This window comes from Tripterygium wilfordii, chromosome 13 (genome assembly GCF_013401445.1).
Source record: "Tripterygium wilfordii isolate XIE 37 chromosome 13, ASM1340144v1, whole genome shotgun sequence".
Classification (NCBI taxonomy): Eukaryota; Viridiplantae; Streptophyta; class Magnoliopsida; order Celastrales; family Celastraceae; genus Tripterygium; species Tripterygium wilfordii.
In genome coordinates, this window is record NC_052244.1 from 14,564,239 (window position 1) to 14,590,674 (window position 26,436).

At 38.6% G+C, this 26,436-nt stretch overlaps 5 protein-coding genes across 5 annotated transcripts; 1 reads left to right on the forward strand and 4 right to left on the reverse strand.

The window, feature by feature from the left end:
- Positions 1 to 675: 675 nt before the first annotated feature.
- LOC120012031 (probable leucine-rich repeat receptor-like protein kinase IMK3) lies at positions 676 to 3,559 on the reverse strand. Its single transcript, XM_038863266.1, has 2 exons — positions 1,601 to 3,559; positions 676 to 1,520 (listed from the first exon to the last, which is right to left on the reverse strand). The coding sequence occupies exons 1-2, from the start codon at positions 3,375 to 3,377 to the stop codon at positions 895 to 897; spliced, it is 2,403 nt and encodes an 800-aa protein (XP_038719194.1). The 5' UTR covers positions 3,378 to 3,559; the 3' UTR covers positions 676 to 894.
- A 1,434-nt stretch (positions 3,560 to 4,993) lies between these two features.
- LOC120012015 (PRA1 family protein B3-like) lies at positions 4,994 to 6,032 on the forward strand. The gene has a single exon (XM_038863237.1). The coding sequence runs from the start codon at positions 5,115 to 5,117 to the stop codon at positions 5,763 to 5,765; it is 651 nt and encodes a 216-aa protein (XP_038719165.1). The 5' UTR covers positions 4,994 to 5,114; the 3' UTR covers positions 5,766 to 6,032.
- A 906-nt stretch (positions 6,033 to 6,938) lies between these two features.
- LOC120013626 (probable leucine-rich repeat receptor-like protein kinase At5g49770) lies at positions 6,939 to 13,116 on the reverse strand. Its single transcript, XM_038865503.1, has 19 exons — positions 12,828 to 13,116; positions 11,268 to 11,391; positions 11,082 to 11,153; positions 10,894 to 10,968; positions 10,715 to 10,786; positions 10,473 to 10,634; positions 10,313 to 10,387; positions 10,175 to 10,246; positions 10,009 to 10,080; positions 9,836 to 9,904; positions 9,673 to 9,747; positions 9,515 to 9,586; positions 9,287 to 9,424; positions 8,718 to 9,187; positions 8,467 to 8,619; positions 8,220 to 8,359; positions 7,917 to 8,136; positions 7,596 to 7,831; positions 6,939 to 7,523 (listed from the first exon to the last, which is right to left on the reverse strand). The coding sequence occupies exons 1-19, from the start codon at positions 12,919 to 12,921 to the stop codon at positions 7,017 to 7,019; spliced, it is 2,898 nt and encodes a 965-aa protein (XP_038721431.1). The 5' UTR covers positions 12,922 to 13,116; the 3' UTR covers positions 6,939 to 7,016.
- Positions 13,117 to 14,959: 1,843 nt separating this feature from the next.
- On the reverse strand, positions 14,960 to 21,111 carry LOC120013264. The gene is made up of 11 exons (XM_038865017.1): positions 20,704 to 21,111; positions 20,033 to 20,075; positions 19,620 to 19,673; positions 19,105 to 19,168; positions 18,367 to 18,423; positions 18,024 to 18,130; positions 17,889 to 17,927; positions 17,120 to 17,208; positions 16,923 to 17,001; positions 16,355 to 16,402; positions 14,960 to 15,368 (listed from the first exon to the last, which is right to left on the reverse strand). The coding sequence occupies exons 1-11, from the start codon at positions 20,898 to 20,900 to the stop codon at positions 15,288 to 15,290; spliced, it is 858 nt and encodes a 285-aa protein (XP_038720945.1). The 5' UTR covers positions 20,901 to 21,111; the 3' UTR covers positions 14,960 to 15,287.
- Positions 21,112 to 21,515: 404 nt separating this feature from the next.
- Positions 21,516 to 24,164, reverse strand: LOC120013265 (methyltransferase N6AMT1). Its single transcript, XM_038865018.1, has 2 exons — positions 23,744 to 24,164; positions 21,516 to 22,417 (listed from the first exon to the last, which is right to left on the reverse strand). The coding sequence occupies exon 2, from the start codon at positions 22,404 to 22,406 to the stop codon at positions 21,636 to 21,638; it is 771 nt and encodes a 256-aa protein (XP_038720946.1). The 5' UTR covers positions 22,407 to 22,417; positions 23,744 to 24,164; the 3' UTR covers positions 21,516 to 21,635.
- Positions 24,165 to 26,436: the final 2,272 nt, after the last annotated feature.

The window sequence follows — 26,436 nt, forward strand, 5'->3', positions numbered from 1 at the left end:
ACTTTGACTACCCCAAAGTGAGAAAATATGCCCGAGAGACCAAGTTGAAACAATTTTATCATTGGGTGATCAAATTGAAATATTTTAAACAACGGTGTGCAAATCGAAACATGGACTATCTTTCGATGTGCAAAAGTAATATTAACTCGTTGGAGCTCTCAAGTAGGTAAGTGGAAGTAGTGAATTGTGTGTAGATTGTACATGTTTGGAGGTGTCTTTTTATAGTGGTAGAAAAGTCCTACTCCATTCTTTGTTTTAAGGAAGTTCTAGCTTTATTAGGAAACAATTTCTTTTGATCTTCGATTTGGAGAAAGATTGCTCCGAGCGAGTTCCATTCATTTTTTGACTCTAGGTGATCTTCCTGGTTTTATCCAAGATAGTCCTGCCAGAAATTCCAAGATACGTGATCTGAGGTATACCAAAGCATGGTAAGTGAAGCGTGGGGTTTGACCGAGGTAGCTTTTCTCAGGCAATGGACCGAGATACATCTTCATAGTTCTAACTTGACTATCACCACGTGGCCATTGTTGAGTGGAGGGTATTTTGGTATTATCGGTCTTTGTTTGTTTGTTTTTCATTTATTTTAAACAAATTACATTTTCTGCTGGACAGGCCGAGGATGGGCTTGGGCCTTTTCTTGATAATTATCAACGACAATTTAATGCACAAGCTTTATGACACTACAAAATCAGAGACTACTTCAGCTAGAGTAAGATCAGTTCGAAGTAGGCAAAATTGTCTTAAAACACTCAAAATGCTAATCAAACTTGTATATACACAGACCTAAAAGCTTGCTCAGAAGTGGAAAACAAGTACTCAAGAATGAAAGAATTGTAGTAGTAGTAGTAGTAGTAGTAGAATTCTATATGCAATACTCTTCTAGTATCTCTACCACTACTTCTCCTCGCTCGTTCCAGCGGCTCCATCATCTCCTCCAGATGTACCTGCCACCGCTTCCGCTTCGCGTTTAATCTCCTCAAGTTGCTGAAGGACCTGTTGAACTTCTGGTCTTGCGGAAGGCGAAGGATCGACGCAATGCAATGCCAATTTCAATGTATTGAGCAGCTCATCACCAATTGTAGGTGCATCCTTCATTAATTCCAGGTCGAAAACTTCATTTGTCCACTCCTCCTTCACAATTGAGGCAACCCATTGAGGCAAATCCACTCCATTCATGGCCTCTCCTGGAGACTTCCCTGTTAGAAGCTCTAGGATTATCACACCAAGGCTGTAGACATCAGTTTTGGTGTTGGCTTTCTTGAGCTTGGAAAGCTCAGGTGCTCTGTATCCCAAAGCGCCAGCAGTAGCGATCACATTAGCATTGGCAGCTGCTGTCATTAGGCGAGAGAGGCCGTAGTCTGCTATCTTTGCATTGTTGTGCTCATCAAGAAGGACATTGCTTGATGTGAGGTTGCCATGAATGATGTTCTCATTGTTGTGAAGGTAGAACAACCCTCTTGTCATGCCTTGTGCTATTCTCATTCTTGTTGGCCAATCGATCGGTGTTTCAGGCCCTCTGGCTGTTGCAGAACAAGATAATATCATCAGCTTAATTCACACATAAGATAATCATAGACAAACACACTATTTCTATACATACCATGGAGGAATGTAGCAAGACTTCCTTTAGACATGTAATCATAGACAAGAAGCTTTTCTCCTTTGGGACCTACGTAATAAGCCCTTAAGGCCAACAGATTTGGGTGTCTGATTTTGCCAAGAACATTAACTTCAGTTTCAAATTCTCTCTGGCTTTTGGTAATCTTTTCTCTTAATCTCTTCACTGCAACTTGACTCCCATCCTCCAATGTGGCTTTATACACGGTTCCGTAGGTACTCTTCCCCATAATCTCAGCAGTTGCACACAGAAGATCATCAGCAGTGAACACCATTGGACCATCAAAATGTACTAATTTCCCACCAGCATCTCCACCGGTTTCGGCTTCAACTCCAGCGCCCGCAACCCCTTTTTCGCCCCTTGCTGCCGCTCTGGCTGTGGCCTGCCCATTCTTTGCTTTTGATTGAGTTCTTTTCCTTATCAAGCAGCAAAACAGAATGCAGCAGAGGATAAGCAGAACTATAAGGAGAGCCCCTGCAGCAATGAGAATAATGTCTTTGGTGCTCAGTTTCCTATGATGAGCCCTTTGTTTTTCCGGTGGAGGAGCCGGGAAAATCTGGGAAGGCGCCTCAGAAGGACATGGAGCTGAAGCACTATAACCACATAGCTGAATGTTCCCAATAAAAGAGCTCGAGTTAAATCTCTGAGAGAGAGGTTTAGGCACAGGACCAGAGAGACTGTTGAAAGAAACATTGAGGAAACTAAGTCTATTGAGATTAGAAAGACTTTCTGGGATTTCTCCGCTGAGTTTATTCTGTGATAGATCAAGCTTTGTAAGTAAGGTAAGATTAGAAAGGCTAGCAGGCAAGCTCCCATTGATGGCATTGTGAGAGAAATCTAGTGTTGTAAGCCTAGAGAGCCTCCCAATCTCACTTGGGATTCCTCCGGTTATGTTATTGTGACTGAGTGAAACCTCTTGAAGCTCTATTAAATTGCTCAACGAAACAGGAATGCTTCCAGAGAGGAAGTTATGGTCAAGTGTCAAGGACTGAAGTTGGAAGAATCTGTTCTTCAGTGACTCGCCCCAAGAATCTGGGATTGACCCAGAAAGGTTATTGTATTCCAAATCAAGAAAAACAAGAGACAAACACCGAGTGAGACTAAGTGGGATTGAACCTGATAGAGAATTATAGCTAAGATTGAGCCTGTAAAGCTTGGTAGAGTTTGCCAAACTATCAGGGATCAACCCAGTAAGTGAATTGTTGCTAAGGTCTATAGTTTGAAGCAGAGGAGAGAAACCCAATGAAGGAGGAATCGAGCCCGAAAGCCGATTATTGAAGAGCTGAACTCCTCTAAGATTTGGGAGAAGGCCCAATGTTTGAGGTACTGAACCTGCAATGACATTATCATGGAGGCTTAGCTTTCTTAGGCCTTGAAGCTGCCCAATTTTCTCAGTGATTCTTCCTCCCAATCCCTTCCATGGAAGCTGAATAACAATGACTTGACCTTGAGCACACTTGATCCCCGCCCATCCACCAGAACAAGCTCCAAAGCCACTATCATTCCAACTCTTCAAGAACCCTTTTGGATCAAGTAACTCACTCTTGAATGCCTGAAGCCCTTGATAATCTGCAGCAGTGATTATCACACCATCCCAGTCCTGCCCTGAAACACCCTGAAACACCCAAATACACAACAAAACCCAGGCAAGAAAAAACTTCCATTTCTCCTTCTTCTTATCAGAAATGCAGCTCCAATCAGCGAAACAACGAAAAGGGTGTTCATAAAAGCTATCAAAAACTCTACTTTGGTTCTCCATAACCACCAAAATCAAGGTACGGTTTTTTTAAAAAGAATGTAGAACTTTTTGGGGTTTGAATGAATGAAACAGGGACAAAAGTTGAGGCCTTTAAGAGTGTTTTTGTAGCGAGACCTACAACTGAAAGACCCACCACCACGTGATAATCCACAGAGAAACAGAGAGAGAGAGAGAGAGAGAGAGAGAGAGAGAGAGAGAGAGAGAGAGAGAGAATCGAGAGAGAGAGAGAGAGAGAGAGAGAGAGAGAATCTTTATATTGGGAGAACATAAATTTGGACACAAATTGTCAGGTGACGGCATTTAGATTCAGAGGCTCCCTTCTTCATAACGGCTAGTTTTCTTTTTCTTTGTTGCTCAATACTCTAATTATTATTAGCATTTGTATATATCAGAAATTCAGAATCTCTAAGCAGGCAGAGTGGCAGACACTGTTTTTCATGTGGTTTTTAACTTGTGTGTCTTTTTATTGTCCAACCGCGCCTCCTAACGGCTATATTTGTCGTCGGTCCCATAAAGAGACTCTGATTGGATCCTGTATTCCGTTGACCTGCCTCTCATGACTTGTACTTAAATTTGACAAGAACGGTAAATCTAACAATTGGAATATTCTTTTTCAAAAAAAAAATTTGGAATTTTTTTTTAAAGAAATGGATATAATTTATGATTTATACTCTTATAAGAAAAAAGAAAAAGAAAAAAAAGAAACAATGTTGCCGACAATGAGAGGGGTGTTGATGTGAAGAAAGTGTGGTGGGTTTAGAATATGTGATGGAAACCAGAGGAGTTGTCACCTTTTACATTTAATAATGATGTGCCTACAGTACTACTCATGTCATTAAGGTTTGGGCACTTTCTCCTCAAACCTGATATGTCTTATTTTGTGAGATGGACATTTTTAGTCATGTCGTGGGTCCATGCCAGATAGCTTAATTTTTTATATATTATTATTATTATTATTTATTGTGTGTGAGTATATATATGTAAGATTTTTTTTTGGGGGATAATTTCTTCACTTTCATCTTATTAACAAACTCTTGCAAATCTCTAATTTTGAGGGGTTTGTAAAATTGGGTTTTGGAAGGATTCATTAGGTTTTACAAAATCTCACCAACCACTTGCATTATATTTGCTGAATAATGGTTTGACTTTTTTCTCTTTTCAACTCTCACATTTTTTGATAACCGGGAATGATATCATATAAAATTGTCCTTTGAATATTCGATATGAATATAAATTTGGGTCATCATGTCTACGTGCACAATTCAACTCTCTCCTTCTCTAAATCGTAGCATAAAAGTTTGTAAGAACTACATATGTGTATGGTAGTCGAAATATTATGTACATTGGGAAAAAAAAAAAAGAGTACCAAGTTTCAATCCCTAATGTAGGTATTTGTATCACATTTACGGGGCACACATTTGGGTTTGTTGGGTCCAATTCATGGAACAAATTTCGTTATATCAGCATATATGCATTGGGCTTAATGGGTGAAGCCCAAGTTAGTAAAAAAAATAGTGGTAAAAGCCCAAGAATATGATAGCTAGTCCAAAAGAAATTGGGCTTAATTTGAGAAAAAGGAAAAATCACAAATCGTACATTCGTACCAAGTGTGTTCTGTTCTTGTGTTTCCTTTCTTCTGGAGTTTTTTTATACGCGCTTCCACAATAATAATATCTAGCGCTCTCGGTAAATCTATTTGTGATAGCAAACGCGCCATCGATTCAGCACGAGCCACCGATGGCAGCAATGGCACTCCCAATCTCGAACCCTCAATCCACGGGTGGTTCTCAATCGCAGCCCCCCATTGCAACACCCGCTTTTCGCGCGTTTGTCTCACGCATATCCTCCTCTGTCCGCCACGGCCTCTCACAGCGCCGCCCGTGGTATGAACTCGTTGATCGCACCTCCATGTCCCGACCAGATTCCCTCTCCGAGGCTGCTTCCCGGATCCGGAAGAATTTGTCTTATTTCAAGGTCAATTACATGACCATGCTCGCGATCGTTCTTGCCCTCTCTCTCCTCTCTAATCCTTTCTCTCTCCTTGTTCTCGTCGGCCTCCTGGCGGCATGGATCTTCATGTATCTCTTCAGACCGTCCGATCAGCCTCTGGTGCTCTTTGGGCGTACTTTCTCGGATCGCGAGACACTGGGTGGATTGGTGGTTTTGACAATCGTGGTCGTGTTCTTGACCTCTGTTGGTTCCTTACTGATCTCGGCGTTGATGGTCGGTGTGGCGATCGTCTGCTTGCACGGTGCGTTTAGGGTTCCGGAGGATCTGTTTTTGGATGACCAGGAGCCCGTAAATACCGGCTTCCTCTCCTTCCTTGGAGGTGCTGCCACCTCTGCTGCCGCTGCCGCCGCCGCTCCAGCAGTTGCCGCTCGGGTGTGATCCTAGATCCTTGACTCCTCCATGTATGGTCGCTTTCCTGAACGCTGATGTCTTCAATTGTATCTGATTTTGAAACAATGAATTAGGGTTTTGCTTTCTTTATATGTAGATTGGATCTGAATTCCCATTATCATCTATTTTTTGATCTGATTCTTTTTCATTACCCTGTTATTTTGTTCGGTATCATATCGAACTTTTTGGCTCAACTAGCAACTGGGCTTAGTGGTGAGAGGTTCTATGCCTTTCTCCATTGTCAGATTGAACATTTGAAATATTTTTCTTACATTTACTTATTTCATTTTTTTTAAATTTATTTTTGTGTGTTTGTGGACTTGCTTGCATGTGGGTTGGATTGCACACAATGCGTGTGTATGCGCATGTGTGGTGTGTTGTGGTGTGGTGTGGTGATTGGGATTGAGTGCGGGTCAAGGGGGAGCAATTCTTTTAGGCATTGCCAATTTGCCATGGTTCACTAAGGGGACAAGAACAGAGAAACTTGTTCCATCCAAAGTTCCTAATTCTGTCTTAGTTTTGTAGCATTCATGAATATGCTGGCTATATAAAGAAAGGCCTATGGCTCATGAGGTTCTTGCTCCTGAAACTTCTAACTGAAAATTAGCAGTACTTATTTTTTGGATTATTTGGATTAGGACAACTTCAAACTTATCAAAATACTTAATTTCCTTGTGCTTTGCGCATTTTAGGTGAAAATTGTTTTCTAATGTTGGGTGAGAATATATGTTTGAGAAAGAGATGTATCATCCAAATTCTACCAGCACAAGGATGCATATTAACCTTTTTAGATTCTTGTTTGCTGCATCTCATATTGAATGTGGCTTTGCTGATTTAGGATATTTGTTGATTTGGATAAGTTCATCATTGGCCAAATTACTTGCAACCGGAAAGTTTGCTTCATATGGCGTTGCTGTTAAGTATTTTTGAGATTGGACTTACTTATAGCATTTGGCCTTTTAGGCCAAATGTTAATTGGGAGACTAAATTAAGAGGATTTAGGCTTAGTTTGGCATTGCTTGTTCTTATTGATGCTAGCTTTGACAAGTTCTTTACCAATTATAGTCGTCGTTTATTTAGGCTTGATATGTGTGACTAACATCTTGGTGGATTGGGAAAATTTATCTTCATGTTTTCCCATGTTAATTCAAACTCTTTCTATGTAATGAAAACAAGTTACTTATATAGAGGGAAAAAAAAATTGATACAATATTCAAAGAGTATATGAGAGACGAAGTGCTACTTGGGCTCAACTTTAGTTGAGAATGTGTATCCACCACTGTAGTCAAAAGAATCACTATCACCAACATCCTTTCTGGGCATATCATTGTAAGGATGTTTATGTGAACCCTTGGTGACTCCAAAGTCTGTAGCAGAGGACGATGCAGATGTTGCATTTGTGGCTATCCCCTCACTTTCTAATATGGTTTCAATATACTTCACCATCTCACTCATTGTCGGACGGTCGGAGGCCGAGTCTTCAACACACTGCATTGCCAAGTCCACAAACTTAACAAACCCGACTAGTTTTCCTGCGTTTCTAATGGTCGGATCGATCAGATCCTTCAGACCATAATAATCTTCGTCCCTCTTGTTCATCGCCATTCTCACTTCTCGGACAATGTACTTTCCCTTCTCTATCGGCTGCCTAGCCGTCACAAGTTCAAACATCACCACTCCAAAACTGTACACATCGCTCTTATTGGTTAACTGTTGAGTCATGTAATACTCAGGATCCAGATAACCCTGCCACCAGAAACGTAGAAACCGATAAACTAAGAAAAATTGAATGCATCAAGCAATTGGTGCTATACTTACCAGTGTGCCTTTGACTTGGGTTGAAACATGTCCTTTAGCAGCATCTGACATCAGCTTAGACAATCCGAAATCTGCCACCTTTGCTGTTAAAGTTTCATCCAGTAGAATGTTTGTGGACTTAACATCTCTGTGGATTATTGGTGGATCTGCAAGCTCATGTAAATATGTTAGTCCTCTAGCTGAGCCAAGAGCGATCCGGAGCCTCCTTTTCCAATCAAGATAGATGCCCGATCTCCCTGTAACATGTAGATATATGAATATTTTCTTCGGTGGAGTAAAATGTCAGATGTTCAGCAGGCAGAAATAAGAGTGCAAACATACCTGACAGACTGTCACGGATTGTTCCGTTGGGCATGAACTCATAAACCAGCATCTGTTCTCCCTGTTCGAAACAGAATCCCACAAGGCCTACCAGGTTCTTGTGATGAACTCTCGAAAGCAACTCAATTTCAGTCTTGAACTCAAGTCCACCCTGCATTGATCCTTGCTGTGCTCTTTTAATTGCCACGATTTGTCCATCCGAAAGCATTCCTCTATATACCTGGTAAGAACATGAAGAGATCATTAGGGAGCGGCCAAAAAACAAGTTCATCAGTTTCTGGTATTAAGTTCTTAAACACTTGCCTTGCCATAGCCTCCAGAGCCTATCTCATTTGTTTCTGAGAAGTTACCAGTGCACTTCTTAAGTTCATCGTAAGAAAACCATCTCGCTCCCTTCAATTGTGGCGCACCACCACTATCGTTGCCACTTGGTACCCAGGAAGCTGAAAGAGAGAAGATTAGTAACATAAACCGACTTTTTCCAATACCTTGAGGCCTACATTTATCAGTAGCTAGAGAATTTGCAATGGTGATTGTGTATCTTAGTTACCAAATGGTTTATTCTGCAAGATAGCCTTTTCCGCACGTTTTCTTTGTCGATAGGCATATATCCCTACTCCAATGAGGCCTAGTACCAGAATCAAACAGCCGATTGCTGTTCCAACAATTACGCCGGTGCTGATAGAAGTTCCATGATGTGTGACTGAAACAGATTAGTATTTTCTCGTCAATTCGTTATTCCAAACTCCAAAATGCAGGACAGAAAATCACGTTAAAATTTTTCGATGTCATCTGGTTTACCTGGGAAAGGGTACGGAGATGAGTGGAAGATATAGGGTCCAAACTCTTTGGGAGGTTTGTACACTTGACTACTGAAATCAAACCCGATCCTTATAATTTCTGATCTGTTAAAATACAGTCCAGAAGGTGGAAAGAGTGCTACCTGCACCTGAAGATGGTCATCGATATTAAAGACTGGGTTCTGAAGGTATACACGACCTGGAGTTAGACCCAATTTCTCCCACAAGCTCATCTCTAATGAATGAAACAAAGAAACATTGGATAAGTCCCGGAAGCCGGGTGCCCTAAAATTCATTCTCCCTTCAAATGGATAAGCGCATTCACAGCTCTGAGGTCTGAGCTTCTGATCAAAAGGACATGTTTTATCTCCACAATTGGCTAAGCTGGTGGAATATGGCCTCGTCGTTTGCTGAAGTTGGCAGTAAACAGTATTCGCAATAACATTGTTGCAGACTGGGTTTCCCATAAGTCTGAACGACATAGTGTTGACGATGAGAATGATAGACCAAAAAAAAGACACAAACAAAATATCATCAGAAATGTATATAACAGCTTGTAAACCATCTCACATTAGAGTACTTTTGATGGCAGAACCAAGTGTTACTGAAGAAATCTGGTTGTTCTCCAGATCAACAAGTTGCAATTGAGAGCTAAAATTGGCTCCGCCAATTGTCAGCGAGCCATTAAATGCATTGTTCCTCAATTTCCTGTCAAAATCAGATGAACAATTTCAGACTTTCGGTTTCCAAGAGTGGCATTAGTAACTTCGAAGCAACTCGTTGTGCTTAATGACTTACACTACTTGCATCATCGGAAAAGTGAGGAGTTCTGGGGGAACAGACCCTTGAAGTGATGAATATTCCATGATCCTGTTCGCGTTAAACTTCCATATGAGACTAAAGATCACAGATCAATGAAGATTCTGGCGTTCAATCGATAAACGTTGAAGACTTACAAAGTGTTGAGTGATGGCAAGGATGTGAACCAAGCCGGAGCTTCTGATGCTAAAAAGGAATTGTTGCTAAGGTCCCTAGAGAAAAAAAAAAAAAAAAGTCATGGAGAAGTCTGAGGTGAAGCACAATAAAGTAAAAACTGCAACTTCCATGATATTCACTCACAAGTAATTTAAAGCAGTCATTGTAGATAAGTCCGGTAAAGTCCCTGACAGTTCATTTTGTGCCAAATGCCTGAAAGTGAACATGGCATTAGGAGGGTTCAATCCATTAGCCATTTCCACCTACAACAAATTATGCCAAGGGAAAATGTTGGTCTCGTAGACAGATACACTCACAATTCATTGATGTTTGTAAGGTCGCTGATAGTCGATGGTATTGCTCCTGATAAAGAATTTCTATCAAGTCGACTGCAGGAAACAAGAATCAGTATGCACTTAAGTCAGTTTTGGGATAGACCAATTCTGAGAAAAGAAAGTGGATGTGGATGTGGATTTTACTCACAGAACCTCAAGTGTCTGAACAAGTCCTATTGTTGCGGGAATTCTCCCAGTAAGTTGATTACTATCAAATAACCTGTCGAGTCAAATGCAGCAAATGAGTATGATAGAGATAAAAGGAGATGAGTATGTATCTACTTACACATGTATCAGTTCCATATCTGAGCTGAAAAGTAGTGCAGGAATGGAACTGGAAAGCTGGTTCTTATTAAAATGACTGCAAGATCATTCAAACCCGAATTATTTGCGAAAGTCATCAAATTCCCCAATCAACATGGGTCAGAAAATAGAATTGTACTCACAAGTGTTTAGCTTTATGAAGTTGGTCCAAGCCGGGAGTGGTGTTCGTTGAGACAGGGAGAGGTCCTGTCAACTGATTTTCTGCTAGATCCAACCAGACGAGATTAGAGAGTTTTCCCAAAGAAGGAGGTATTCCACCAGTTAAGTTGTTTGTGTTCAAAGCCCTGTCAAACATAGCCAAATATGAAGTAAGTAATTTTAGGCCGATATAATGTAGCAGAACTCTTGGTTTCAAAACTCTTACAGGAATGTTAGCTCAGCAAGATTGCCAAGCTCACTCGGAATAATTCCGGTAAAGCTACAGCCTTGTAAGATCCTGAAGGATGAAAAAGCATATAATTGATTTGGTTATTGCAGCAAATTTAAGTTCTCCAAAGTGGGTATATTCAAAATATGTAAAACTAGCTTGCATTGCAGTCTTACAGGAAATTCAAGTTCTTTAGATCCCCTAATCGCGCAGTGAGTGAACCTGTGAGTTCTTGGTTATTTGACAAGTCCCTGCAACCACAATAATAATTCTGTAACTAAAACAAGAAGCAGCGCACTGCTTCAAAATTAATTCAGATTCAGTGCTCAAATATCAAAATTGGGCGCAGAAGAATGGAACTTACAAGGCTATTAACTCGGTTAGGCCACCGATGTCACCACTTAGTCTCCCTTTAAGTCCCATTGATGATAGTCCCCTGAAGAAGCACAAACGCATAATCCCCACCAATGGCAGGATTCACATATCAAAATACAACATGATTAATCGATCACAAGAACACCGAAACAAGAGGCGACACAAGAATACTCACAATGAAGTAACTCTTGAATTCTTGCAGGTGACTCCATCCCAGGGGAATCCACAAGGATCGTCCGACTGCTGCCAGCTTGGTGGTGTATTTTGCCATGAGTTCTTCAGAGATTTGAGAGCAGCAGCTGCTCCCCCCAAAAACATGACTTCTTAGATTAATTGTTTGAAATCTTAAGCAATTTAGTTAAGATGCGTAATGCCACAACATATGAGAACCAGCTGAGAAGACTATACTCTTCACAAAATAGACTACAATTAGGCATGTCACTGCCAAAATGATATCAGAATTGTGATCTTTCAATACCAGAAGTGTTATTGCATTAACAATTAAAGGAATTGAACATTAGGGGATATATGGAGTTCAACAAAGTAGATACAAGGCTCTCATAGTGGATAGGGTCGGGGACAAATGACTACAGCAGGGGATTCCGAGAATTAAACTCGAGACCTCTCGCACCCTAAGCAAGAATCATACCACTGCAATCCAATCTATGTTCAATATTGTACATTAAAATCATTAACTAACTGAAATTATATCAGAATGAAGGGCACAGAAGACAAGACCATCACAAGTATCAGCCACACATACTCATAGGGCTGTTATTGGTACGATTACCGTTACCAAACACGGAATACCGTTACCATACCAATTCTTTCGGTAACTCAAAAAATGTTACCGTTACCGTTACCGGAAGAGTCGGTATACCGATGGTCGGTATACCGATCGATCGGTAATGGTAAGTCGGTAATTGGTAAATTTACCAATTCTTAAACCTATTTAAAAAAGAGAAGAAAAAAAATGCATCAAGTAGCATTGTGATTAATAGTCATTATATGAAACTACAACACTTTCATCTTGCCTACAATATCGATAATAAAAATGATAGATTAATGAGAAGGATCATTGTGCTACATGTGAATAAGAGAAAATACCTATCAATCGGAGAAAAAAAGAAAGGAGAATTCACATAACATTATTCCAACAATCTATAACGGAAAATCTTTCATTTCATTAATTTCTAATATTTTTAGTATCCGAAGTGTTTTAAACTCCATAGCAGGAAAGCTAGAAGAAACAAAATAAATAAAGATAAAAGACCATAATGGAAAGGGAGAAGAAAAGCATGTAATCAATACCAACAAAGCATTTTGTTATGTAGCAAACGCTGCTTTAAAGTTAATGAAATTGCTACGAGTGATATATAAATGATAACCCTAAAAATAATCAATGGTCTAGATTAAATTAGATCAATCTAATTGTCATAATTAAATAAAACTAAAACTAAAAATAATATTAATATATATTTAATATATATGTCGGTAATCGGGAAATTTACCGGTTTTGAACTTTGCTTACCGTTACCGTTACCGAAATCATCGGTAAATTTACCGTACCGAACAATTGGTAACGGTATACCAATCTTCTGCTATTTTCGGTAACCAATTGGTCGGTAACGGTATACCAATGGATAATTTACCATACCAGTAACAGCCCTACATACTCATGTTCAGTCACATACAAGAAAGAACAAAAGTAAGAAAGAGGGTCAAGTTGTCTCACCATCTCCAGCGTTGGTCAAAGACACAGCAACATGAATTCTTGCACAAAACAAGACCAGAAAGAAGAACAACCCAATGGGTGCAGCAGAAGCCATAGCTACCTCTCCACACAGCTTCAATTTATGGGGTATGAAAAAACTAAAACACACTCAAAACATGGTCCCGCCGGCAATAGCGAATAGTCTATATACTTTCTCTCCAGCTAACACAGATGAAAAGTTAAAAAGACTTTGTCAAGAAAATATCACCCAAAAGAACAGAAAAAAAGAAACCCATCTCTCATTTTCATCTCCCAGTTGATTGTCTTGTCTTTGAAGTTTGAATCCACTATAAACCTAAAAAGTCAAAAACCCATCACGAGATTATCATTTGAATTCCTTGAAAGTCGACATCTTTATCATTATAATCCACTGTTAATAAATATAAGATGTGGGTGCATATGTTTTACCCACAAATGACATACAATACACACATAAAACAATGATTACATGTATTTTTTGTGCGTGTATGTACATAGACCCGGATATATATTCCGGTTAAAACTAGAAAGCAACAACCTTTTGCTTTCAAATCAGCATCTTTAGAACGGAACAATGTGTTTACAGTTTTCACTGAAAATGTAAAATTGTTGATACTGAAGCTGTTGTTTTGTTAGATATTAATTAATGAAAAGGGACTTTTATTATGAACAGTTGGATAGTAGGTGGAAGACGGTCCAACACATTTATTTACTCTCAGCTTCTGACACTAATTTCTCTGTCTCATTGATTGAAAGAATTGATGGGTAGAAATATCAAAACCATGACTAGGCAAAGGAGACTGGATATATCCGAATCACGAGTAGTGATACTCATATTTGTGATATTTTATAGAGATCTCGATTCGGCTTTCTCATCCTTTATCATTTTAAAAAAAAAGTTGGATATATCAGAACTGAATGGACACTCGTCGATTATACATAAATTGAACAATGAAAGTTACCAACAAGGAACTAGCGTATAGTTGACGGACAGTGTCCTGGCATCAAATCAATTAAGGCTTCGTTTGGTATTTGGCAATCATATATATACTTCCTATTTGGGAGGTGTAGGGTTAGTGCCTTTATATTAGGCACTACCTATACTTTAATCAATAGTGCGTTTATTTCATTTTCAACACAAAGTCACCAAGTCAACCACCAATAATTCAATTCATATTCAAAATCTTAACAACAATACAATAAAAATTCCTATTTATAGGAAAGATACATAAGTGGATGAGTAAATAATATCTATTATACCCCATCCGTTCCATTTTAATTGTTCTCTATTCCTTTTTGGGATGTCTCAAAATGTATGCACATTTCAATTAATTAAAACTAATTTCATCCATTTTTCTCAACTTACGCTTATTTACCTTTAAATTGAAAAGCTAATGGAGTGAATTCTCAATGAGTCATTGACATCTTAATTGTCCTCTATAAATGAGGGTATAAATGTCAAATTGAAAGGGAATAATCTTAATTGTCCTCTATAAATGAGGGTATAAATGTCAAATTGAAAGGGAGTAATGCATTTTCTTAAACTGTGTGTAAAATTGAAAGGGACAATTAAAATGGAACGGAGGGAGTATAATTTACTAACAATATACCCACGCTGCCCGGTGGAAAGTAGTTGATGGTAAGATTCTCTATAAACAACCTTGCTTACCAAAAAAATGAACATATGAGCATCTGATGTTATTGGTAGGGGTGGCAAAAAATTTGGTTTCGAATGGGTTTCATGTCGGATAACAACACGTGTTTACAAAATATTTACATATCCAAACCAGATTAGATTTCGAAAGTACTTAATTGATCAAACCTAAATTGATTTAACTTCAGACAATTAAATCGAATAATAACCTAATCCGAGTTAGAATCCGAACAAGTAAATTGGACATGATTTATGTGTTTAAAGCCTAACTCTGTCTTAAATTGGACAAAAATTTTGTGTTTAGACCCAGAGATTTATAACTTATGTCCAAACTTTTTTAATTCAGGTCGGACAAATTCAGTCATCCAGATCGGACAGAATTTTGTCACCCCTAGTAATTGGCAGCACAACTCAAAAGAAAATTCAATTCCTGAATCTCTGAACACAAGCTGATAAACCAAGAGGAATCCAACCCACAAGCAGGAACATGCAAGTTTTTCTTGGAAGTTGGAAGACAATGTAGTAAATAAACTAGCTACAATGTCTATTACAAATGAAATGATAATATTGTCTACCCTTTGCTGAAAAATAGAGACTAGGTTGGATTGAATATCATAAACAAATAGTTGTAAAAAAGAAAAGGGAAGGGAAGCACCGGTATATTGAGAGATTTTCTGGAGGTTACGTCCGAGTCTGGAGCCATTTGAACTTGTTTGCACAGAGCCTCGAGCACGACCAGATGCTTCAATTAATTTTCTAGCTAATAACAAATTAGATGCAGTTGTTGCTCAGAAATTAACGGGAGAATACGAGCTCCTGTAACCATGGGAAGGACCTCTGAATTTTCGCACCAACGATGCAAAGAAACCCTGCAAAGGAGCAGTATATGTATATGGTGAGCTAAGCAAGCACCATGCTCTTCTTCCCGTGAACTTCATTACATCTACAACTAAAGATTGGACTACCAATCTAAATAATTGCATATGTTAATATGTATGGTGCAGAGTTCTGCTCTCTATGGCATCCAATAGCTTCAGATGAAATTCCTCAAATCAAATAGGTATTAGCTAATTCCAACCAGATGACTACTACATACAAACCTCCTATGCATGGCAGTTATATGCTTTATAGTAAAAAAAAAAGAATAGTTCATGATTTATAATGGTCCATTTATCCATGTAAGTATAGTCAAAGGCCATGGCATCAATGAACGAAAGCCCATGAGCCGGCTCGCATTTTTCCATCACCGGAAACAAAGGGCCGGACAGAAAACATGTTAAAATATTAGTTCAGGGACATAACGGATAAAAGATATAGTTCAGATCCAATATAGAAGCAAAAAAAAAAGAGGTACAGTTGAGGGATAGATGTCATAGTTTAACCTAAGACTAAGGGTTCCAGTAGAGCTGATTTTCCATAATATAGAGCTCACCATAGGGATATTCAGCAGTTATTGAAGATAAGATATAAGAAAATCTACTAACATGGTTAGGACATCTGTGTTGCATAGATATCGGTGCAGCCATGCAAAGAGTAAAAAAAAAAGTATCGAAGTTCAAGAAAGGCATGGAAAGATAGACTTTGTAGGATTAGTCGAGACTCAAGAGTAGAGCTTTGAGAGGAAATGAATGGTGAAGCAGATTTAGTGTAAATGATTTTCACTAATTTCTCAGAGAGATTCGTCTAGCCAACCTCAGCATTGTTTGAGATAAATAATTTGATGATGATGGATACCATGCAGAAAAAACCTTAAATAATTCCATGAAGCTACAGTTACATGTAATGGGCAAATCAAATGCTTAAATGCTAGATAGGAAAAAAGCAGGTAGTAAAGCACAGAACATAGAACAAGTACCTGTATTCCCCATGGTATTCTGGCCCAAAACTCCAAGTTTGGGAGCACCTGAGGAATACCAGAGAGAATGAAGTCAAAGGACAACCAATGCTATAAGAATAAAGAAAAAGCATGTGATGAAGCAAACAAACCAGAGGAAAAGAGAGCTTAAATTGATGTTGTCCTATTTCAGGTTTGATAAAGTCTACGGTAATTAGTATTAATATCTACAATCAATAATTCAATACAAAAAGAAATGAAGAAAATCTGAACTGCTCATATTCAAATCAAGTTAAAGTGAAAATGTACAAAGTAAACAAACGAGCAGAGCTAAAGATTCTTCATTAACATTCCAAGGGATATCCTTAATTTTCCTTATACTCTATAATCTAACAAAGTCAATCAATGCTTCTTTTTTTTTTTTCATTTGTCACCCAATCAATAATTAGCCTTTTAAGCAATAAAAGACCACCCTGAAGAAAAAGGAGACATGAGTCATGTATTGAAAAGAAATGTGTAAATGCACAAAATATGTAGGAAATTTGAACATTGAAATAATAGGGGAAACAGCTCAAGAAAGAAAACATACATCTATACCACGAACTCCAAGTGCGAAGAATCGATACACCATACCAGCCAATAGATAAGCTCCAAATAGGCATAAAATACTGGAAAACGGGGGAAACCAGCAATCAAATTGGTTGTTGAAAAATAGTGCTTAGCAGACCAGAAGGGGCCTCCTTGGAATGAAAAAAAAAAGCGCACCAAAAACGTTAAAATCCTTACATGATCATTAAGGTACCAAACCAACCCCAACCTTTCCCATGAACAGATACAACGGTGGCACAACCAGCAGGATGCCGTAGACTTGTAGTCTGGAAAGAATTAAGACAATGAGCATGAGATGCTTTGCACACTGTAAAAGACTATTACACAACCAGCAGAAGGAAAGAATGATATGCAATTGAAAGCCCTATCATGATAAATAAACTTCAAGGGACTAGAAAGTAGAAAAGTGGCAATGCCTTCTCATGGTAGAACATAAACATCTATATTTTCCGATAATCTAGTGGGATTTTCTCATTTTGTCACTGAATATTTTTTTACAACTAATTACATGGGTAATCGCCCAAAGGAGAAGCACCACCAATTTAATTTATTATGTACTTATATTTCAAAGCAGAAATTAAGCTCCCCAGCACATATTATTAGTTATTGGTGAAAAAGGTTAAACTCTTCTTCACACTTGTATGAAACTGGCATGTTAATGGAGTTGATTCAGTCAATTAAAGTTGAGTGTCTACCAGTGGAAACATCAAACACAAAATCATTTTTGAGAATACTTAGTTTCATTGTCAACTGTGAGAGAACAGACAGTAAAATCCAGGAATCAACCTCGCATACAACTACATGAGATCACACAAGCATTTCTTCTTTGTCGATCCAGCAGCGGAAAATATGTCAGTCATGAAAATACTGCTAAAAGGAAATTCACAGATTGAAAGCAATGCCAGAAATCTTAAGCATTAAGGCTAAAAATGTCCAACACACTCACATAACCGCAGGTCCCTAATTTATCAAATGAAAGCGGCCCCTACGAAACAGAAAGAAAAAAAAAATCATTTTAATTGACGTTAATAAACATGGAAGATCAATTAAAGACTAGAAATTGCAAAGGAGAAGCTCTTACTTGAACTCCATTTGAATCACAAATAACCGAGACAGAGAGTGAGCAATTATGCTTTAGCCTATAACTTGACATTGTCACAGTGACACCCCTGTCAGGATTCTGTTTATCTGTGAATGGAAACACAGGAAAAGTATAAAATTTTAAATTAATTTGCAGATAGAAGTTTGGAATTTAGAGACATGGAGATCCATGCCAATATCATGGTGGTCTCACGTAACATCATCCTAAATTCCAGGCACTGAGAACAAATATTGGCATATGCTATTTTGATATAATAAAGACACCAGACAAACCAACAACTGCATGCAGCTACCACCCTGAGTGCATGAATAAATTTTCCTACCGATGATGTCAATGACCACACTTGAGGCATGTCCAACAGTTGTGCAAACAGGGTAACCTGCATGTACCACACAGATGTTATAAGAAGCAGAAAAAATAAGTCTTTCACACTCACCACCATACTAACTTTACCAGAAAAGAATAGGAAGCATTCTTACTTTGTCCTTTTTTGTTCAGAAACTAAACAAAGAGTTACCTTCTAATATGTTAAAAGCCAATAATGTCAACTTAAAATTTTCCAGATTTTGGTACAAAGTATTCAAAAGTAAACCTGAATCAGCTCCAGGACCCAAATGAATGTTCTATGACACCCTGTTGAAAAATGGTTAGACTAATTTCAACCTTCTTGACATATTCTTCATCCAGTCGCATATGGTATTAGCACATTCTGAAATTGACTCTCGAAGTTTCCGTTCACACTCAACCATGTATGGAATCATTCACTCACAATGGAAAAGACTCGTGTCATGGGAAACCATAACCAGCCATTCTTTTTCAAGCTCCCCAAGCCTTCACAATTTGGAAAGACCATAGAACTTACAAGACCTCTAAAATGGGAGACATACGATAGCCCTCCATGAAAACCATAATGCATTATCACCTCCAAACATCAGATGATTATGCAGTTTTTTCCTTAACAACGAACTAAGTTTCCAACAAGCCAACCATTGACAAATACAAAGTATCAACCAGATGCAGGAAATATGTAATAATGTGTATGTAAAGCCCAACCATTTACCTCCTATGTCATTTGACACCAGGGCACTACATTCCATGCCACAATGTGAAGGACCCCCACAGTCCTACATTATCAAATAAACAGTTTTGTTAATAGAAACAGCTTGCACAGCTGCAGGGTCTAAATTTTATTTATATTAACGAAAGCAATGAAAATGTAATAAAGCACGTCAAGAAGCATAAAAATGCAGCAGGTGGCAACAGGCATTCAAGGACATAATACAAACCGTGCAATGTTCTGAATTACACTAAAACAGGAAAGTCTTTGGAAAGCCAGCAGGCATCTTAAGGTTGTTATACCTAGAGAACATCTCATTGTAAGACCGAGATAGCAAACATTAAAGATAGCACCCCAATCTAAAAATAAGTAACCTGAAAGTAACGAAAGAACAATCCACAATTGCAAATGAAACGGTGAAAATGCTGTCATTCATAAGATGCATAATCTTTACTGTTTTTTCCCTTGCACTATGGATGAACAGGACAAGATTTCAATAGAACTAGAGAAGTAATTACCGAGCAGTCCACGCAGCTTGGTAGATCATGACTGAAAATCATTCCATTGCAGAGCTGCTCCACACGGTCAACGAAAACAAAATAAATAACAAATCAAGCTTATATAACAAAGTATGAAGTATATAAAATGCTTGCCCACAGGCACAACTTCCATCTCATGGAGTCAAGCACCATGTATGAATGTCATCCTACAACAATTATAATTCTCATATGGTTCACATAATAAACATTACAGGATCCTTTAAACTAAATCAAGAGATATCAATTGTGCCTGATGGCAGACAATTGCTGTCATTTACCATATCAGGCAGAAGCTAGGGTCGAGAAATATCAGTGAACACTAAAACAATTTACATTAGTCAAAGTAAGAAATATGGTAATAAAGAAATAATTTGTAACCTGATGGAGCCAACCTGAAACCAGAGCACAGTGTCGTTCACTGCCACCTTATAGAATCTGGAGCAGTAACATTAACAAAAAAAGGGGAAGGCTTATTTCTCTTAATAAGAATCTGCATTGACAAATGCTACTACCCACTACCCAGCATATAATGAATGCTTAATTCAATTTGGAAAACAAAAGAAATAAGCACATCAGCATATTTTATGAAGGCAAATTATTACAAGGTCAATAAAGATGCAATTTAATAAACCCACAAAGATTTTTGACTTTTTAGTTTACTCAGTTGCAAGAAGTTAGAGCAAGACAACTTAAAAGCTACAGTTAAAGTAAAGATCAAACCAATAAAATGCTAAATCAGATTGAGTAAGATAGCAATAACACATGTACTTTCCTCTCTGAATCGTTTATATCAAACTGTGTCAAAGTCAATAAAAGTCACTCAACCAATTCATTTGTAGAATTAGACACATATGCATATGCTATCACAAAACGTCTATTAATTACATAAATATGCATATACTATCACAAAACGCCCATTATTACGGCAAGAAATAATTTTTATGTAATTCATAAATGCAAAGCTCACTCCTGAAGGAAAAGTGAGAATACCCAGATCAATAAACAGAGTAAATCTATCTCTATACCATATATGCACACAAAGGGAGAAAGAACAAGAGAGTACCCGTCTTCGCTGAGGACCCCGTGAGGGAAATTAGGGATAGGAGAAGCCAAACTATAGTTGTAGAGCTTTTGACCGTCGGTGAAACTGAAGTCACAAACAGCAGACACCGAGTTGGGCGATGCGACTCGGAGTAATATCGGTATGAAAAGGATTGTAAGGAGCAAGCTCAAGTGACGATGCTCGCCTTCAACCATCATCCTTTCACTAAACAATGGAACCCAAACACTCTGTTCACTGATTCATTGTTGTTGTAGCCCGATACGAATTGTTGGACGGCATGGAAGAAGAACAAGAAGGTCCCAAAAAGGGGAACGCACAAGGATGTTTCCAATTGAGAAGAGAGAAAATCCGAACTCGCGGGGATTTGTTGGGCACCCTAAAGTCCTAATTCCTGAAGAGCTTTTTCACCTATTTCCCTCGAAGCCTCGCTACTTTATTGAAATACATAAAATGCCCCAATTGTCACTTTTTTTTCCCATAAGAGCAGGGTTTAGTAAATGAGTTCTCTTAAAAAAATAATAATTTGGGTTTTATTACCAGCACAAGTTTTTTAAAATACAAGAGGAGGATGGGTGATACTAGAATTCGAGACTTGATGACCTCACATGTTACCGAATGAATTCAAGAACGATTTAATGTAGACTTCATGTATCATATTATTATATAATAATAGAAAATCTCACTGGCATAGGCAACAAAAAAGCAAATGCCCAGAAGGATTCATCCAGCTTATTGACTCAAGTTACATTCACAGTGAAGCAAGAGTTGATGGAGATGGTTAAAGGAAAAAGTGTAATGAGTTGCTTGTAGATACATGGTAAAATTCAGTGCAGTTAGCATCAACCGAACTCAAAAAACCATATCAAACAGAACTGCAAGAAATCAATTCCTTGATCCAAAAATGAATGTACAGACATCTTTTATATTTCTCTTCAACAGCTACTATTGTCACTTCTCCAAAACGACAATCGAGAAAAAAGAGAACCCAGTGATCCCATTGCCATGAAAGGTTCCGTCTTGGTTGTTGTCACCATTCCATTTGTATCTGCTTGAACGGGAGAGTCTCTCCAGAACTTGATAACAAGGAGATTTTCTTCTTCTGTTGCTCTCTGAACAATAATTCTAGCAGAAAAACCCTTATCTTTCATTTGAAGGCATATCTCCGACGGATTGTTTGAGGTAAGAAAGAGCATGTACAACCAGCCTTTATGCGACAAGAGTCTATCAGCAACAGGCAGAATTCTATCAATCACTCTCCTCCCATTCTCCCCTCCAGCCCAAGTGGAAGCGATTCCTTCTTGACCCACCTCATCTTCCGGGGTTGGCACATAGGGTGGATTGACGACAATCACATCAACTAATCCTGCCATACGCTTTTCTAATCCTGATGCAATGTCAGCTTGTATCAATTCAGCATGAACCCCATGTGCTTTGAGTGTCTCACTGGTGACCTGCAATGCATGAGGATTGATATCTGTGGCGATATAGTGAACCCCTGTGGTCTCCTGTCCTAGCATAAGAGCCAGAGAAGTGATAACATAACCACTGCCACAACCAACTTCCATACACAATCTTGGATGGAAATCTAACAGGTTGGTTCTATCAGATAGCAGTGCATCAACAAGCGCAAATGAATCATCGCATGGTTCATAAACTTCAGGATGTGAACTCACAAGGTCAATTCGTGCAATCTTTGAAGACATCCTTTGTATACCTGACATGACAAGGAAAAAGGCAATGCAACCTCCAATAAGACTCAACTGGCTAACCCAATCATGAAAATTCATTTTTGACAAAAATCAACATCTTTTACTGAAATATGTCTCCCTCAGTCAGCAATAAAATCTTCGGAAGTATTAACAACAATCTTATGCTTTTTAATCAACTAATACAAATGCTGAAGAATGGCTAAATGGGATGGGTCAGCATGCCCCAGCTCCACCCCAGAGCTATGGCACCCTGCCCTGTAACCCGGTCGGGGCTGGATTCCTTAAACCAGCCCCATCCCATTGACCTGGCGGGCACTTCCAACTTCTCTAATACTACACAATTGACAGCTTAAATGTGCTTGCTATGAATGTGTAAGTAATAAAAAATACATTAAGAAAATAGTACCATCAAGGCATCAGATAATCATGTTCCTTTTGTCATTCCATCATGAATGATACCTAAAGGATCAAGATAACTTGCTACAAATTTACCATTTATATTGAGACATTCAGACAAGGACACCATTAAAACTCATTCCATGCTTCAGTCTTCATAGTTCTAAAAAGTAAAAACTGAATCAACTAAAATATAAAGTTGACACATAAACATAGAATTTAACAAGAAAAATAATCATAGAGATCAATCAGCATTGTAAATTCAAGTATAGACTAACAATAGTTAAACTAGAGGGAAATCTAGCTTCCAAATACAAACCCAATAGAAAAAACAATCATCAAAGTAGCATTGAGCCTTCAACAAGTCACACAACATGAACACATGTCTACGTGACAACAAAGTACCTTAAACATTCCATAAGAGTACAAACCAAATAAAATCACTCCACCATTGGGTCATAGAACGACAAAAACAAAATACACTTAAGAGCAATAGTAGGACATTGTCCATCATCACCCAAACCTTAAGACATTGTCAATCATCACCCAAACCGGATATAATACATGAGACCTTTACATAATCATATAACTAAGGACCCAAAAACAAAAACCCAAATCAAATTATTTTGCATGCAGCACCAGAAAACCAAATAAAGCTTAAAGAAATTGACGATCAACAGATTAAGGTGATGACAACCCACAAAGGAAAAGGCAAAATCGAACAGTAAAGAACTAACAAACCCTATTAAAAAACAAAATAGCATACAGATTAATAAAAGGGAAATTCGAAATACGAGAAATAAGAATAGCGATTGAGATGCACACTACACATACGAAAAACAAACAACCCGCCGCAAACTAATGGTTTCAATAACATAAAGAGATGATTGAATGCAGAATAAGTATCCCTATAAAAAGTTATTCGCTGCAACTACCTCAACAGAATAAGCAACTCTCTTGGTATTGAAGCGGCCGCCTTTCTTTCTTGGAAGCGAGAGAGAGCTTGAGCAGGGAAAGGGAACGACGCCGTTTAGATTGACAAGCCTTAGTATTTTTCCCAGGTCGATTTTTGAAAAGCTCTATTTTGTGTGCCCGCTCAAAGCGTTGTTGGGTGCCTAGAAACTCTGGAGTTGGGACTTGGGAGAGGCCTGTTCAAGCTCTGTAGGAATATCTAGACTTCACCAATGATATTTCATAACCAGGTTGAGACGGAGAGAAAGGGTGAGACCACGAGAGAGGGAGAGGGGACGGACAGGCGGGAGGAGTGAGGCGGACGGCGGTACTTGTGAGAGGGAGAGGACTCAGAGGAGGGGGCGGCGGTAGTTCTGGTTTTTTTCTTTTTTTCACTTCTCAATTCTCAAAGTCAAAGATTAGGTTCCCTTAGATGGCAAGATCTGGACCATTGATACAAAAGATCAATGATCCAGATTTTAAAAGTGTGTTACTATTGGGCCTCTGTTTTACAATTGGGCTTTACTTGTAGTACAATTGGACTTCACTTATGTTACTATTGGGCAATGGGTTTCACTTAACAAGCACGCGGTACTCACTTCTCCGACCTCAATCCGTTACTCTCCGAACAGGTCCTTTGAAGTCCTGGCAGAGACTGGGTTCGAGTACTGCACACCGGCGCAGGCCGCCACGATACCCTTGCTATGTAGTTTCGAGGATGTCGCCATTAATGCTGCCACCAACTCCAGGAAAACTCTCCCCTTTGTTGTCCCTTTCGTTGAAATACGAAAGAAAATGACGACGCTGCAAATCCACGATCTTCAGAAGAGAAAAAAGGATTCTGATATGTTTTAGTCAATTCTTAATTAGTGTCATTAGAGCATCCATTAACAATACCCTTCATTTATTGGACCAATATTGACAAATTTCCCGTGCGTCGTGAATAGATTAGATGGAGGACCTGTGTGGCACAACTGAATGCTTATACATGATTATGAACTTCATTGTGTGATTTTTAATCCTTGCGTCAAGAGGTCAACCCAAAAAAAAGTGTACATTTTTTTGCCTAATAATATCCTCAAACCCCCACTCGGATTTATTTTACCTGTTATTCAGAGCGATCTCTTTTCAAAATAAATTATTCAATAGATATAAAAGTTAAACGAAGAAAGAAAAAAAAGGTATCTTACTACTTGATTGATTATATAATTTTATGAATATTTATTTTATGAGTGTGTAATGTTTTGATGAGGATCAAGCACGTCTATTGAAGAATGCTTATAACCGTGCCTGCCGTCATAAGATTAAGATGAATCGGTTGTCCTATCCAAGTGAGGAGAACCAGGGATCTGTAAGCAAACAGGTGGGCAATGAAGAAGACTTGGATAGCACTGCAATTAGGGGTCGTAGTGGAGACTGATTTCTGTCCGAATAGCAAGTGGTTTCCACTAATAAAGAAAGTAGTTAGCTTATGTTAAGTCAAATAATAGCCGAACTTGATGGCTGAATTTTAGGGAGTATTTCTATTATTATTTGAAGTAAGTTTTCTATTCATATTAGGAGTAGTATTTGGTTTGCTATATATATAGTTAGTGTAGCTCACTAGAGCATTAACTATTGAATTAATACAAAAACGAGATTCAGTCTCAACCTCTCTTGCTTGTACGAATGTATTAGCAAGAAACTATCCTTGGGTTTCATAGTTTCATCATTTGTGCTTTCATTGAGAGAACTCGTCATGGGTTCGAACAAAGAACGCTTTGAAACTTTGGAAGCCAATGTGCAGGCAGTCCAATTAAGTAATCAAGAGATTCAGCAACAATTGACTAAATTGAAGGGATTACTTGCCACAAGCAAGAGCAAGAGAAGACGGCACAGTAAGGAAGTTACTTCCGATTGTGCGTCCATAAACGACAACGCAACATGGGATCTAGCACAGGATCCTCGGATTAGTCATCATCGGGCGAAGAAGAAGTCACCAGAGGCAAGGCAAGGACCACGGATACGCGTAAGCCTCGAATGGTTTTTCCATCCTTTAAAGGGGAGGAACCGGTCTCATGGCTTAGTCGAGCTCAACAATTTTTTAAATATCAGGAGGTTCCTAAACGAGAGTGGGTTGATTATGCAGCCTTTTATTTAGAGGGCGAAGCCAACTTATGGTGGCAATGGATTGAACGTGTATATCTCAAAAAACAAAAGACCACACATTGGAAAAACTTTGAGAAGGAAATCCTAGCCAGATTTGGACCCACAGGATACATTGATCATGATGAAGAATTATCAAGAGTAAAGCAAACTGGTGAATTGCATGATTTTTTGAAAGACTTTGAGAAAAAATCCAATCTTGTTCAGGGGTGGCCCGAGAGTGCATTAGTCGGGACATTTATTGGAGGACTGAAGAACGATTTAGCAAAAGAAGTTCGAGCTCGCAGACCGCGTACAATCAAAAAAGCTTTCGAAGTCGCACGAAGGAAGAAGATCTACTCTGTAAAGAAGTTCTAGATTCTGTATCTTTTGCAACCATGAAACCGGACGATCCAACAATTTCCTTGCATGCTCTCGCAGGCTTCAAGGGACCTCGAACCCTGAGACTCCGAGCTTGGATTTACAATTGACCTATCATGATTCTCATTGATAATGGGTCTTCGCACAATTTTATTAGTAGCAATATCGCTAG